General features: G+C 34.0%; 3 protein-coding genes across 21 annotated transcripts in view; 1 reads left to right on the forward strand and 2 right to left on the reverse strand.

The window, feature by feature from the left end:
- The window catches only part of LOC132913640 (liprin-alpha-1), a 45015-nt gene extending 33811 nt beyond the window's left edge, over nt 1–11204 (reverse strand). For 10 of the 13 annotated variants that reach the window (XM_060972115.1, XM_060972114.1, XM_060972121.1 and 7 more), the window contains exons 1-2: nt 9784–11203; nt 8322–8726 (exon numbers count right to left, since the gene is read on the reverse strand). In XM_060972115.1, coding sequence (XP_060828098.1) covers nt 8322–8570 — 249 coding nt within the window. In that variant the 5' untranslated portion in view covers nt 8571–8726; nt 9784–11203. Of the gene's footprint in view, nt 1–8321; nt 8727–9783 lie in introns of all 13 variants that reach the window. The other 3 variants (XM_060972122.1, XM_060972112.1, XM_060972110.1) reach the window with 2 other exon arrangements.
- A 593-nt stretch (nt 11205–11797) lies between these two features.
- LOC132913668 (uncharacterized) lies at nt 11798–12630 on the forward strand. The gene is made up of 2 exons (XM_060972168.1): nt 11798–12000; nt 12333–12630. The coding sequence occupies exons 1-2, from the start codon at nt 11859–11861 to the stop codon at nt 12620–12622; spliced, it is 432 nt and encodes a 143-aa protein (XP_060828151.1). The 5' UTR covers nt 11798–11858; the 3' UTR covers nt 12623–12630.
- Nucleotides 12631–12900: 270 nt separating this feature from the next.
- LOC132913664 (uncharacterized) lies at nt 12901–15360 on the reverse strand. 7 transcript variants are annotated; one of them, XM_060972161.1, is made up of 9 exons: nt 15209–15360; nt 15107–15139; nt 14988–15032; nt 14559–14624; nt 14344–14481; nt 14205–14276; nt 14062–14131; nt 13953–13984; nt 12901–13871 (listed from the first exon to the last, which is right to left on the reverse strand). In XM_060972161.1, exons 1-9 carry the CDS (start codon nt 15299–15301, stop codon nt 13854–13856), a joined length of 567 nt encoding a protein of 188 aa, XP_060828144.1. In that variant the 5' UTR covers nt 15302–15360; the 3' UTR covers nt 12901–13853. The 7 variants fall into 7 exon arrangements, 5 of the variants coding, with proteins under 5 accessions (XP_060828144.1, XP_060828143.1, XP_060828142.1 ...); XM_060972160.1 differs by having other exon boundaries at nt 12901–13984; XM_060972159.1 differs by having other exon boundaries at nt 13953–14131.
- Nucleotides 15361–15478: the final 118 nt, after the last annotated feature.

The raw sequence follows: 15478 nt of genomic DNA on the forward strand, positions 1-15478 counted from the left end.
CATCACATCTCGAGGAAGAGGAGGGGACGTAATTTTAAAAGTTCAATTTAATTCAATCGCTCTGATTCACATTAAGAGTCTGAATTAACTGAAATTGGTATTAAAACTGTCCGTGTAGTGTGATCTGAATTAAAGTGACGGGCGCTCAGATACTGCCAAGCACTTACAAATAGCGTTGACTCACTTGGTAATTCCAGTATTAACAAAAATATTATGTTATTCCTTGATGAATTCAGTTACGATAATTGTTTTCACTTTTCTTCACTTGCATATTGTTGTATAAATTCGTGAATTAAATAATTGAAACACAGTATGGTCTACCTAAAATACAATTTTTAATTATGAATATGAGTAACCAGTATAGAAGACAATTGTAATGAAAGAAAGTGATATCAATTTACCAACTAACGTAAGACAGAAATTGTTGAAAGAAAATTTCATTAAAAATGTACGTTTTCAGGATATTTTGAAACTCTGTTTGCTACTATGCTTGTAGGTATGTATGTTTCGATGCCATTTGCTGTGCACGATGAAAGAATCGATAATCCATTCGAACGTGCACTCGATACAAGCATGCCGAGGCAGTAACACGAAATTAATGACGAGACGAGTCAGCGGCCGCAGCTACAGTACGCACGAGGAACGATTTCCCTTCAAGAGAAGAGAGTTCTGTGCTTTTACGTACGCCTTGTCCAAAAATTAAACGAAGCTTCGACCCATCTTCGAATTATATTTCAAATTTCCTCCTGAACCAAATAATTCATCGCCTATCAATCTCCTAGCTGATTTCCTTTCTCATATTTTTTCATGTATTTTCCTTCGTTCTTTATCCTTATTTATAGAAGTTCATCTAAAAAAGAAATTAAGTGCTAAAATAGATACAGTAGGATAGCAGACGTTGAGAGACCAGGCTGATAAAAATACATTACACTTTAACCTATTAGGATGCAATAAGAATAGAGACATGACGAATTTTCAGAGAAAGAACATATCTAACATGAGAAAAAGATCTAATACGTAATACTAACAGAGAAATCTGCGGAGACTAAAATACGAACGAATCGATGGATCTAACAGTCTAGCTCAGATAACGGCAAGATAGCAAAATTTTAATATTAAATGTATTACACTGGTTTTCGATCGTTTCAATGATCATGTTTGATCTTATTATTCTAGGTCAGTGTATCAGGCACCGTGTCGGTAAATTGCGATGATTGAAATTAACCCATGGCCACCAGTGGCACTGTTAATTTATCGGCGCCGTTTCGCTGTTTCATTGCTAATCGCAATTAATTACAAGCCCTGAGAGGCTTCACTGAACTATGACCGGTTAGTTACGAGATTTCATTATGATCATCAGTAACCCTATTAGTCTTTAGTACACGGCCGCAAATGCTAGTTTAATATCGTTCATAATCGAAGTCACTTCTTTCCAGCCGCCTCCTCTCCCTCTAGCGTCTCTCTTTTTTCTCTTCCTCTCTCACGAATTTACTTGTAAATGAGAATAGTTAATGAAACTATAACGAAACTGGGTCGCCGGTTCGTTTCTCTCTCCAGCTGCCATTTATTATCCGTTCTCGTTTCATTTTTACCCTTTGTCTCGGGAATACGTGCCATTGGGTCGCGCAGGAAACGAAATCCTGCAGTGAAAAAATGCGAAGGGATTTTCAGAGGGCTTGACAACGCCGAAGTGCCGCATGCAAATATATATAATACGATCACCATAAATTCGTCGAGGATCCCTGCACTTTTCATCCCCTTTTCCTGCCTGGAAACGTTACTGCGACATTTTCCTTGTTTTACTTCATTCCAAAATTAAATTTTTCTCTCGTAGAAAATTAGTGAGTCCTTCAATTCTCTCGTTATCTTCATATCGTAGACAATTAAAGTATCTATAAATTTAATTTATAACGTTAATTTTATCAGACTATGTAAATAAGAAGAAGAAGCTTAAAATGTAAGGGTCGCGAGAGAAAACATAATGTATATACGTTTCTTCTACTGTAATCTTCATTTATATTTATAACGATGTAATCATTTGATACTTGTAACAATCCAATATAATAATAGTCTGACAGCAAGTTATGGAATAAAAGTGTAATGGCATTTAATTAATAACAAAATTGTATTTTGCAAGAAGAATCCTAAGAATCATATTGAATTTACTGAAGAATAAGTTGTTACTATTGTTCCCTATTTATTAGTGTGAAATTATATGATTTCCAATTGTGATGTTTACTAGAGACACCCCGTATAACATGCCGGCGCGTACATAAAAGCCAATCGGGCGACGGTTGGATCGATATGGTCGTCGGTTTCTCTCCCTTATTCCACGAATATATCGATGCTCCACATTGTGTTTCTTTCCCTTACGTACACTGCCTTCTCTCTTAAGGTCTTCGTACCTTACAATGACTTTCAAGTCACAGTAAGGAAAGATAAAGATAAAAAGGATTAGAAAAGCGCGCACTCCGCGATCAAATACTCATTCTTCCTAGAAACTGTTGAAGAAGAATAACAGAGAACCCTGCAAAATGTCTTAATTTACCGGAGTTTCCATTTAAAATAGCTTAGGTTTCCTAGAACCTAAAATTCAATCGAAGAATCAAATGTAAATCAAGATAAAGTTTATCTAAAATACAATTTTTCGATATTAGGGTACTCCACGATGTAAAGATGTGTCAGTACCCAATTGTGAGTCACAGTCTTTATGCAAAGTTATATAAATAACACTTCAGGCGATAATTCCGAAAAACCGATAACTGAACAATATTATACGACATCGTTGTTGACTTAAGACCAACAAAATTTCCGTATTATCTCGTGGGAGAACATGCAGTAACTTAATAAATCACAGATTAATGTATGACGATATCTGGAGGTTCATGATATAATGCAAACCGAAAATTTCGACAGGCGCTACATATGTGGCGTTCTGAATGCAATGCCATCGCCTCAATGAACATTTATCGAGATACGTAACAGAGAAATTACCGGTGATAAGGAACTTTTATACATCATTATCTGCGTTCTCTGTCGCAGGCATCTAAATGATACCCTTCTCCTCGTTCACATTTATAATTTATAAATAACAGAATACATTATGAAATGCAAATGTCATGCAACGAGCAAAGGTTAAATTGAACGATAAAGCCGGTGTGTATTTTCGAAGCTGCTCCTGGCAAGATAAGACACTATCGAAGCCAGTACAGCTTATAGATTTTCATTGGAACTTGCCAAACTCTGCAGAAAGTTGTCACGTTTCAGCCGCAGCGAAAGCTTAATAAATAATTGCCAGGAAATTCTTTTTCTGGGACCTGTGCCTTGAGAAACAATCTCTTCATCTATCCCATATGCATAAAATTATAGGTTTGGTAAATACGTTATAGTAAAAGGTGTTTTTTAAAGTAAGATAGCTATTACATTGTATACTATAACGAGTTATTTCAGGTATTTTCAGTTTCTTTACTGTCCGTTTAGAGAAAAGCCAGCGTGGCAATATTTTTATCCGTAAATTCATTCCACGGATATAGGGGAGATTTCACGGGAGAAATAGGTGAATAAGACGCCGCGTTACGAGCACATATATACACCACCTACGAGTTTGCATCGAGATCTATGTGCATTTCCGGCGGTTTACCGTTATGTGCATATATAGCTAGGAATTGGACCACAAAGTAGATAATATTGCTCCTCCAGACTGTGCGCATCACGTTTCGCTTCAGACCACACAAAAATCATCCTTTTTGATGAATTTTACAATGCAAATACTCATCGACAATCTCTTCATTATACCTACAAAAAGCAACGTATCATGAGAGAGAAAATTGCGTAGAGAAGAGACAAAAATAAATTACAACTACAAAACTATTATATTCTCTTGTATCCTTGCAATTATACGATCTGATTCGTTGATAAATAACAAAATTACAATACTATTGCAATATAACTTATAGAAGAGTTGATTTCTTATTTTTAGAGTTGTATTCTAACAATAAGAATATTAATTATTCTAACTTCTATCTCCTCCGGCCTTCCCAGCTGTGCAGAATTGAATAGATAGTTTCTGTAATACGTACACCGGTCAAGGAAATAAGTATTGCAATCAGTAAATACGTAACATAGCGTTGCGTCCTTAATAGGTTTCCAAGAAGCGTGAAATTCCCGCGCGTTGGCCTTTTACTTAAACGACTATCTCATTTTTCCTCTTTTTACACATAATTGCCTATTTTTTTGCTTTCAGACGTCCACCGATGCGTTTTTTTCTAATGTCAAGAACATTTTTCAATGCACAATTTCCTTTCTAGATTATTTCATGCTTTACAAAATCTTTCAAAGATTTTTCTAGAGGCTTCACGGATAACGAAGAATGTTACGTGCAATTACGTCATATACTAATATACTAATAAATAGGAGTCATTCTCCTATGGGAAAGAAAACCGATGATATGAGACAAAAGGAATGAGCAATTTGCACGATTCACGGTATCGTGACATAATCGAATAGACTAATATAATAAATAAAGTTGAACTAATCATAACACAATGTTACATTATACTAAATATATAATATTTCTTTGATATCTGATACATGATTCATTCTCTGAACACTTTCACAAAAACATAAGAAAAAATTGTCGTTATTCATAACAAATATCCTACAGAAGAGTGACACATCAAAACTAAAGTGAACTCGTAATTATATTTCGAACAATGAAATTCAACTCGGTCAGAATTTCCTCAGCTCTTGTCAAAGGTTCAAGATTTGTCATCTGACGGACAATTTAAACATTCCTACACAAACTCGTACTCTCATGGTGGCAATAATAAAACAAAGCATTGTTTGGTCGAGCCGTGGCCGATATAACGTTGTATTCTCTTGTCTCCTCTCTCTCTCTCTTGAAAAGTGGAACACTACGAAGATAACGTGTCGGTTGAAACGTTTCTACCGTAATCATTACGTAAACGCATCGGCAATTACAGATCCATAGTCGGCCACATATCGTGCAATTAAAAAAGCCAGTGGTACTCTTTCATATATACTTCGTGATAGTAAATATACATATATTGGCTTATAAAGTATTTGAACAGCTATACAAACTTTTGATGAATATATTATGCACGTTGTACAAACAATGAATATATTGGTGAGGTTTGAAATGTACAGAAGGTACAATGTATTTAATGCAAGTATATATTTCGCAGAAGTCATACAAATATTTAAATAATCTCATTCATATCCAGTATCATAATAAGCCTCAATATACAGTGAAAATTTTTAATACTCGGTATAATTTATAAGACGACTGTATTTTCTTCCAATCGCGGGGAGATGCGATCGCGATGAAGCGCGTCAACGGGAGTCGTAAATTCCCGTTACGATTATAACAATCGACACCGCGAACAGGTCGATCCCCTTATTTTTTGTGAGATAATAGGGATGTTTGTTGTGTAATAAAACTGTAATCAACAGTTTTGTAAGATTTATATTTTCAACAACTTATTACACTTAATATTGCGCCGTGTCGGAAGATATATGTGATATAAACAATTGATAGTGGTGGACTTGTTAGTTGCTTCGTATAAGCAGAGAGTAGATTAAATTAATGTCGCGTAAACCGTAGTGAGGATTAAGTTTGCAGCAACAGTAGATGACTACGTCGAAATTGAAAAAACAATAGATTTGACTGATCTAAGTGTGTAGTAGATGACTGCGCTGAGATTGAAAGAATAGTAGATGACTGCTCTAAGGATAAGACCGTTGACTTGACTACACAAAGACTGGAAGAATAATAGATGACTGCTCTAAGGTTAGGCCTCTTAATGTGACTATACGAAGATTAGAAAAACAATAGTAGACCCATCTCGTACTATTAAGGAGGAAAGCTCGGTGCGGGTGTGCCTTTTTGAACTAAGAACATGGATTCGTTGTTTACACTTTTCGGTAGCAAAGTGAGGGTGCCCACTGGTTATAGCCGACGTTAATAAGTAAAAATATGAGAAGGTCACCTACCGACATGGCTCATGGGTGTCTTTGTTTATAAGAAAAACCTGCTTTTCCGCTAGACAAACATCCGCTTTCTCCGTAATTTGTAAGAGTGTGAAATAAAGTTAAGGACTGTTTGAAGGACCATTCATAAATCACAAATACGTACATGAATAAAGATTAAGGTGAAAAGATTCGGTTTATGGTGGTTCCTTAGGTTTACTGCAGGTCAGTGTAACAATGTGTAAGCCTTGGCGGCTTATGGATTATGGATTATTATGACGATCATGAGGAACATCGCACGGACCATCTCGCTAGACGTAACAACTATTCATGCTGTGTATACTAGTTTTTGTTACTAAACATATACTTGCAATAAATATTCAAAATTTTACCTATTTTTCAACAGTATAATCATGATATAATCACTTGTGTCTCATTACAGAGTTAATGAAATTTCAAAATGTTCTATATGACACACATAATATATTAGTAATTCTGCCTGAAGAAAATTTACAATTACTTTAATGAAAGAAATATATGTAATGATTGAGTTGAATACTAGTTAGTCGAGCGGATAATTTTTCTAACCAACTTTCACGATAAAAGGGAACCGTTTGACAGCTTTATCTTCAGGCAAATATTGATCTGTGCCTTCCCGTTAATCGAGCACGTTAACGCGTGCTGATCCAGCTCCGTCGAATCGGCTTAAATCGAATAACCCGTTCTAACATCGCGGTCAACTCTTCTTCAACGTTATTCGCTAAAAGTAAACAGTTTCATTAATATATTACGATTCGAGTCGTAGTTTTTGTTCGATAATATAATTGAAATATAGAATTATATGTGAACCTGTAATTAACATATTCAGCTACGTACAATTACTATTTGTCTTCTTTTATAGCATCATTAAATTCTTCTTTATCTAGGTTGAGCAATAGGACGAGAAGAAATAGAAATAGGCAATAAAAGTTTGTGTACACGTTCAGGATGAAGAAATTTGAACAACTACGTGATATAGGTTACAATATAAGCGATAACGCCAACGTACATCGTTGCAAATAGCAAAAATTGTTATCTTTCTCGGAGTAGAGAAGAAACTGAGAATTCGTCTCAAATGAAATATTCAATTATATTGAATTCTTCACTGAAACATTGAACGAGGAAACCTATTTCATTTTTTTAAATTCTTCACAAACAGATATCTATCTAGCTAATAAAAAATAAATCTATCTAAGAAACACCTCTTACAATAAAGTAATAATAGCTAAATATAGGATATTCTCAAAGATAGGTATAAGACCAACAGATTGTTATCGTCGATTCAAACTCTAAGAAATTGAGAGAAATAGTCTCTATACGTTAACAAAAGCATAGAGGAAACGAATCTTTCACATTTATTAGATCTTCGATACCTTCTTTTACGATCATATACAATGGAGTATTTCTCGTATCAATATAGCGAGTATAATTTTTCTTATTCCACTCACAGAACACATTGGCACGCGTTGATCGTTTATTCTGGCGCACCCTGTGTATGCTACGGAATAAATAAGTCGTCATCCGTATGTAACAATTCGTAGATCAAACGCACCAACTACGACTAATCATTTTCCAACCGCTTAATTTCTGTCGAAGATAATTAAAATATAGAAAATTATGGACGTTTACACTAGAGAAGACTGGTGCCAATATAAAAATCTGCTGGTATATGACGCCTTCAGATATTTTTGTTAAATTTAGAGATTTTCTATTCTGGACATCAATACTATGAATAGTCCATTTGTTTAAAGTAGCTAAAAAGCATATTGTTATAAGAAGATTTTTATTATACAAGTTTTTTTAATTATTTATAAATACAAATAGATATTTGTAACCTTATTTTGTTGATTATTATGGAACCATTTAAATACATACATACTTATATAGGAAGATAATATGGAATTAGGTTCTAATTATAGTATATGGTCCAAATGGAAACAGATCCAGTATCAAAAGCGTGAATTATGGACTTTGCAACGAATACTCTGATTCTGAGAATGAGTATTATATTTGTAACTTCTACGATCATTCTTTTAATTAAATCTTGTTAATTTATTAACCAAAAAACAATTTATATTATCGTGTACAATACAACCAATAAGAATAAAGAAATGAAGAATACCAAACTGTAAGTACATCATAAAATTAAAACTTTGAAAAGTATACTTTTTAATTCAAATTTTCCACGTCTGAATTAGGCACAAATTAGGGGGGTTAAAAACAACTTGAGATTCTATATGATCATCTTCTCCTTTATAAATAAGAAAATTATATAAACGAACGTTACAACATACCTGAGGGATATTGGCGTTCAGTTGACGATTCAATGAATCCCGTTCCTTCTCGACCTCCTGCAAACGCGCTTCCGTTTCTTGCAACCGTTCCTGGTTCTCGCGCAGTGACTCCACCAGCTTGTCCCTCTCGTCGAGCATCGAGACCATTAATTGCTCGAAGTTCGCATCCTCACCGGAATATTGCGAACTTCTCTGGCTAATGCTGTCCTCCGCGATAGTTGGCATCACGTCGCACATCATATTCCACATTTTGCGTATCCTACTACTCTCTCTCACCCTCCGGCACTGAAACTCCACTTCAAATATACACGCAAATGAGAAACAGACGAAACACGCGCGCCGGATATAATATGGACACTCGCGTGCGCGCCAATGGCAACGAAAGCCGCCTTCCGCTTCCGATATCTATGTACACATATAGATATATGTATATATATAAGCACTTATGTATGTATACATATATACAGTGGTTCACGGAAGTATTTGAACAGCTATTATATAGAAAACTTTTAAGTCTATATTGCATGTGTTATGTAAAACAGGTTGAAATTTAGTTAGCACTGTAATGAGACTGCCATGATCAAACTACGGATGTTTATGCAAAATCATATTTTTATCAAAATGACAAAAAAAATAACACCTGCAAAGAGATGTGTTTCACATACTAAATATTATAACTTGCTCTTTACTTTTCATATTTTATATATTTTTTCATGTTACATTCATTCTGTACACTTTTATATCTTTAAATTTTCCATAAATGCATAAACATCTAGTCGTGATTATCCCTTTGCGGACGGGACGGTTCGAAGTTAACTGTACTATGGGGCCGAGCTGTTGCCGCGATAGTCATTTAAAATTGCCAGTGCACATTTTTGCATAGACGCGATTTTCGTTCATAGCACTCCAAGATGTCAAATTTTAGACATATGTACATACATAGATTCTCCACAGGATAAATAAGATGACACACATATAAGTCTTTTGGTTCTATCAATTGTTTTCGCCAAGCACATATATGAGTTCCTCGGCCAAATTGATAGTTCATGCATATATCCAGCGGTAGTCCGCAAAGGATAATATTGATCAAAGTTGGAATCAATCTGAAAATGTACGTAGAAGTTACCAGATACTTAATCGAAAATTAGTACATAGCATGATTAGCTATCTTAAGTATATATAATGTTAAAGATAGACTCAGTAACTGTTTAAACATATCCATGATCTGTATGAAACACGTACTTGCAGTACATGTCTTGTAACTTCTATGTATATATAATACATTTTCAAATTCGTTACAAACTTTATCAATAAAACCACGATAGTCGAATCTTGTAACAGTGTTAATAAAATCTCAAAATGCAGAAGTATAATACATATAATCTATTCATAAAAAGTGTCCAGAAGTATTCGAATATGCCCATGAGCCACTGTATATCTATATCTATATGTACATATGTACCTTTTAGTTCGTTTCAAGCTTTTCAGTTAGTCATTTTCGCGACGCGATTTTCTTCGCTTGACCGCGCTTTCTCTTTCTTCCTCTTTGATTTTCCTCGTCTTATCAGGTCAAACTCCTATCTGATGTTTTTCTTTCTTCCTACTCTTCTGTTTCACTCGATAGAAATCCGTATTTCTCTACTATTTTTTTTTTTTTATTTGTTTGTTTCTTTAACTAGAAGCTACCGGCGAAATCATCGCTCGAATAATTTATTCAGTCCCAAGTTCAACATCACTCTAGCCACGAGCCTGTTCACTGTCATTCAAACTCGTATCCCGTTTCCACCGTCGGATGATACATGTTAGCAACTGGATATTGTTTACGGAAGGGGATCAATCAATGTGCGAAAATATACACACACAGTCGAGATAAAAGTCGTAGGCGAGTAGAATATTTTTCCCTTGAGAAAAATCGATCGGCTCGTATCGTTATAGGAAGGATGATTCGGTGCAGACACTCGATTTAGTTTCACCATAAATACGATATAAATACGTGTACGACGTGTTGGTTCAGTTGATTCAATTTTGACAGATCGTAAATTAGATCCCACTGTGGAACTGTACGTTGAGCATACTTATCCTTTATATGTTCTACGTGCACGCGTCTTTCTTTTCCATTTCACTCATTTCCAAGATACGTGAACTAATTTTCGATTGAACAGAGTCGACAAGGAGCTGACACCCACGATGCACGCTCGACTCTCTCCTGGAGCCGGGCAAATCAGTCTGACACCCGCAAAATATCCGTAAAGAACACGAGAACGATCACTGGACAGAACAAGGTTTACTTTCCACTTCGATCTCATTCAGACACAGTTTCAGCCTATTCAGATATTTAAATGTATATATTTATGTATATAGATCACTGATGGATTAAGAACAGAAGAAATTTCGTTTTACGGGATAAAGAGATATATGTACATATATCGTGGAGTTCGGGTTGCACCGCTTAATTTGACTCGCCGACTATTTCACCATTTATTATCACCATCCGAGACTCGCGGAACGATCCCGATCGTACGTAAGAGTTGTGCGCGAGGCACGAGTCAACGTGCAACAATCGGCATTTCGATGGCATTATCACGGAGAAGCCGAGTACTGACACACCTACAGTTCGTTCCTACCGCCCAGCCTCTACGCTACTCCATTTCCGATATCGGCAGCCATTTTGCGCCGTGACGTCAGCCTTCGTCCTCGAAAGTGCACCCGACTCCGCCCGAATGTCGTACGACTTTCTTTCGCCGCGTTTACAAACTGCGATGAAATTGCAGATTGCTTATGGCACCACTGTTACGGAATACTGCCACATGAGAAACGCGGGACATCCAAATGACCTTTTAAATTAAGCAATTTTCAAATGATATCTGTAATTTGTATTAACCTGTAATTAAATTTCTTCTTATGTCTGTAATTATACTCATTGTCAACTCCAATTCCCTCTCTATAAATGTAATATAGTGCCTATAAAATGTAATGGCGCACAACAGAATTCAAAGGATATATTTGTCAATTTTGTGTTGTTAAATTCTCTATGTTGAATGTCATCATACTTCAGACAAATATTAAATTATATAATATATTTTTACTTTTAGGCATATTGTGCAAGCTACTTAAATTTTAGAATGATAATAGAAAAAAAAAAATATATATATAAATCTATATACGTATGTACATATTGTACATAGTCGAGCCCAATTCGCACGGTTGACAATGCATTAAATCAAAAATATATATCTTAATTAGTCAATCAAATCATAAATATATATTTTAATTAATATTTAAAACAATAAAAAATATAAATTATTTTGAGAAATTGTAAATATTAAATTAAAGCATTTTATGTAACGCAATAAATATTCAAAGAAAGCTTCTTCCTTCTTTAACACTTGAACTAATTAACTCCCAAAACTCGAATCTTCAATCAAGAGGAATGTTTATTTTCGAAGTTCGAAGAGAAGATTTATCGTTACTGAACGCGATAATTTTGATCAAGTCAAAAGAGAGGGAAAAAATCTAGAGGGTTTAACTTCCCGAAAGATGGAGACTGTGCTACACCGTGGGATGCTGGATGATCAATACCGACCTCTGAGTCGTATTTTGGACCAAGTTATACAGTCAAGAAAGCTAAAGACGAGTATCATGAAAACAGTAACGCACACTTGCACGCCAGGAACTACGGGTAAGTAGCCCTAGCTTCGATTAAAAATATCCTTCAAAAAAAGTACAACTTAAATCATCTAACAAAATGTTCCAAAACTCTCTGCACTCTTCTCTCAAAAGAAAAAAAACATTTTACCTTAAATGTTTTCATTTTCTTCATTCTATTGTTTTGTGAATTACCATAAATAAAATTAATATCCTTTTAATCATTGATAATGAATAATTTCCTTTTAAATTACCTTTTAAATTACCTCCAAAAAGAAAAATTTCTGTGACAGTGTTTTGGAGTAAATTATTTAATTATTGTGTTTGAACGTCCATATTTCCCGATTTATACTTTATTCGTCCAAGTTTTAGATTTACCGGAATGTGATTCGATCGAGGACATCGCTGAATCAGTAGACGAACTACGAGCGAAATTGGCGAACATGAAGAGATTGATGGAAGAGCGGCGGGGTACCACCCTGGGTGAGATTAGCGCAAGAAAGAGAAAGGAGACCTCGGATATTATAGATGGCTACTTTTTATCTTGGATATTTGGCTCGGCACTCGTTGTCATCTTGAGTATCAGTTTCTACGCCTTTTATAATCTCTATCATGCAGTCCTGAAAAAATTTCCACCATCTCATACGGAATTATAAACAGACGGTAATCTTCATTTTCTAAAACCATATCTTTGGTTGTTTCTTTTTTCAGTAATGTGATATAAACTACCGTAATAATTTGCAGGATAAAAATGGAAAAATTTTTACACTCTGGCGAATTTGTGCTGACAAACTATTCAATTTGGATATATTCTTTTACGATCAATAGATGACAAGCAAAAAGATGTGTCCAAAGATCTCAAACTTCTTGCCCAATTCTCAAGAAGCATACCGGATGGTGATTTCGTTTGATATTAAAAATATCATGTAATATCTGGGATATAATAATGAAACGTCTAGAATAAGAGAACAAGGTAGAAAGAATTTAAGGAACGGACAGAATGGCAGGAAAGTTCCTTTCATGTGCACTTAACAAGCTCAACGAATATTTTATAGCGTTCATTCAAATCGAAAAATACTTCCTTCTCTGTTCACTACACATTTATCAAGGAACTGTACTTTCATAAAGAAAATTCAGTTACTGAAAAATTATCACAGTATGCATCGGGAAAGAAACAAATGCCTTAAAACATCTCTCAGCACTATTCGTTTTGGAGAGTTCGTATGAACATGTAATTCCATGGTTATGAAGAATAAGGCACTTAAAATGGAACAATTTTGAGATAGAAAGGAATACTTTAAAAAATCTATGTGACCTCCTTATTTTTATTCTCATTTCAATAAATTGAGTTTATATAAAATATGTTTTTTTATCTCCAAACAATATGAAGTAAAGAGGTCTGTTTTACTGTATGTAAAAATTACTTTTATGATTCTTGATTCTTGCTTTATTTTCTTATCATATAATACGCTCTATATTATTTAATGTTTAAACTTTAGTACAGTGTCCTGGTTATCTTTGAAAATTATCTACTTCATCGAAAATATCTACAATCATCGGCAATCAATACGTTAATTGATAAAATAGATGTAATCTATTTGGCATTTTTTGTCTCAATCCGAAAAGTATAATTAATACGCGTAATCGAAATCCATTTGTCACTCGAATTAAATTTTAATTTCTCAATGTTAATTTGTACCATGCGATTGAACGCAAAGGAACTTCCATACTGATCATTTACTCAAATGTATATATTGTGATTATTAAATAAAAATTATGATTCGATTGAAAAAAAAAACTCTTTTCTTAATCATTCGATACTACGACGATTTTCGACAAAGCAACATTTAGTAGCACTTTTTAATTACTCACTCTAATTTTTGTTCTTCAATATGAAAGGCAATACTGCGAACATTTGATTAAAAATAATTATTATATATACAGAAAAGTCGATGAAATTTTTCATGGTAAACTGAAACAACTCACGCGATGGTGTCTTGATTTCTCGATACCCGAAGCTATAGATATTGAAAGCGCCAATTAAAATAATGAAAATCTATTTTTAAACAAAATAGAATATTTCGTAATAACGTACAGAATAATGTTTTTTTACTTTCCAATTCCTTGGAAAAACCACTCAGCATTTTCTGATAATCTTCTTGTTGCTACAATTGCATTAAAAATTATGACTTTTATTATTTTTATGTGTTACTAATTTTAACGAGATAGAAACACTACCTTTAATACCTCGCTCCTAAGAGCTTCTCGTCGAATCGATAAATTCGATATTTGATTTTGCAGCGTTCTCACCTATCAAATGTAATTATAATTATATAAAACTAAATTGTCATTCTTTTTAATTATATGTTACTCGAACCTCATCCTCAGTTTCTCGAATGTCCTTTTTCAATTCAATCATCAACGAGCGATATCGATCTCGGCAGGACGATGTTTTATTTTCCAAATCAGTTAACGCCTTTTCTGCATTTTTTATTTCACATTGCGATTTCTGTAACTATGAGTATTACAAAACTAATAATATTTCTTTCATAAAAAATTGAATTAAAGCAAAATGACGAATTATTTTCTCACCACGCGTTCTTTTTCTGTAAGCTTTTCCGTTAACACTTCCAATTTATCATCTACGCTCTCGCGACTCTAATAAAATAAGCAATCGTCAACATTTTTAGAGGTTGAAGTTACGAGTTATGAAAAATTAAAAAATATGATAAAGAAATACGATATAATGTAGTATGATAGTAGATAATATATATGGATGTTTATGTATTTATGGATAATTCGAAAAAGTCAATATGTGTTCGGAATGCACATAATATAGAAAATATACATACGTATATGTATGTAATTCAAAGCAATGCGCTCACTATAATATTTATAATGAATAGAAGAAATTTCTATTGAGGTTCCATCGTTTTAGTTACATACATAAAGATATGAGATTGCATAAACATCCGCAGTCTAGTATTAACTTTTTATTAAGAAAAGCTTCCTTTAACTAACTTCAGTCGGAAATTCCACATCCAAGTTTGTATCTTGGAGTACGATCTAAAAGACACCATTTATGTTATAACAATAGAATATTTTGAAGATGTAAGAGAAAATTGCATTAATAAACTTACACATCTTCGCAATTCCTCTGTTTGAGCATTGTACTTTGTTACAAATAACATTATTAGTTAGCATAAAATACCGTCAATCAGAGCAAATAAAAAAATTCTTACCATAACCAGAAGAAAAGTGACAACGCAATAGATGACAAAGATAAAAATGCACATTAGTTTAAAGGTAAAAACTGCGAATAATATGAACCACATTATGAGCAATTTTGTATTAATAGCTGTTCCTAATAAAAATAATTATCAAAAGCACACGAATAACAATTAGAAACGCTTAAATTTATAGAAGAAATCATGTTGATAAAAACCGAAGATCTAACGTTGCTCCCATTTTGAATTTTATCGAACTGTATCGAAGAGGTTCGAGAATATCAA

Source organism: Bombus pascuorum, chromosome 13, assembly GCF_905332965.1.
Source record: "Bombus pascuorum chromosome 13, iyBomPasc1.1, whole genome shotgun sequence".
Classification (NCBI taxonomy): domain Eukaryota; kingdom Metazoa; phylum Arthropoda; class Insecta; order Hymenoptera; family Apidae; genus Bombus; species Bombus pascuorum.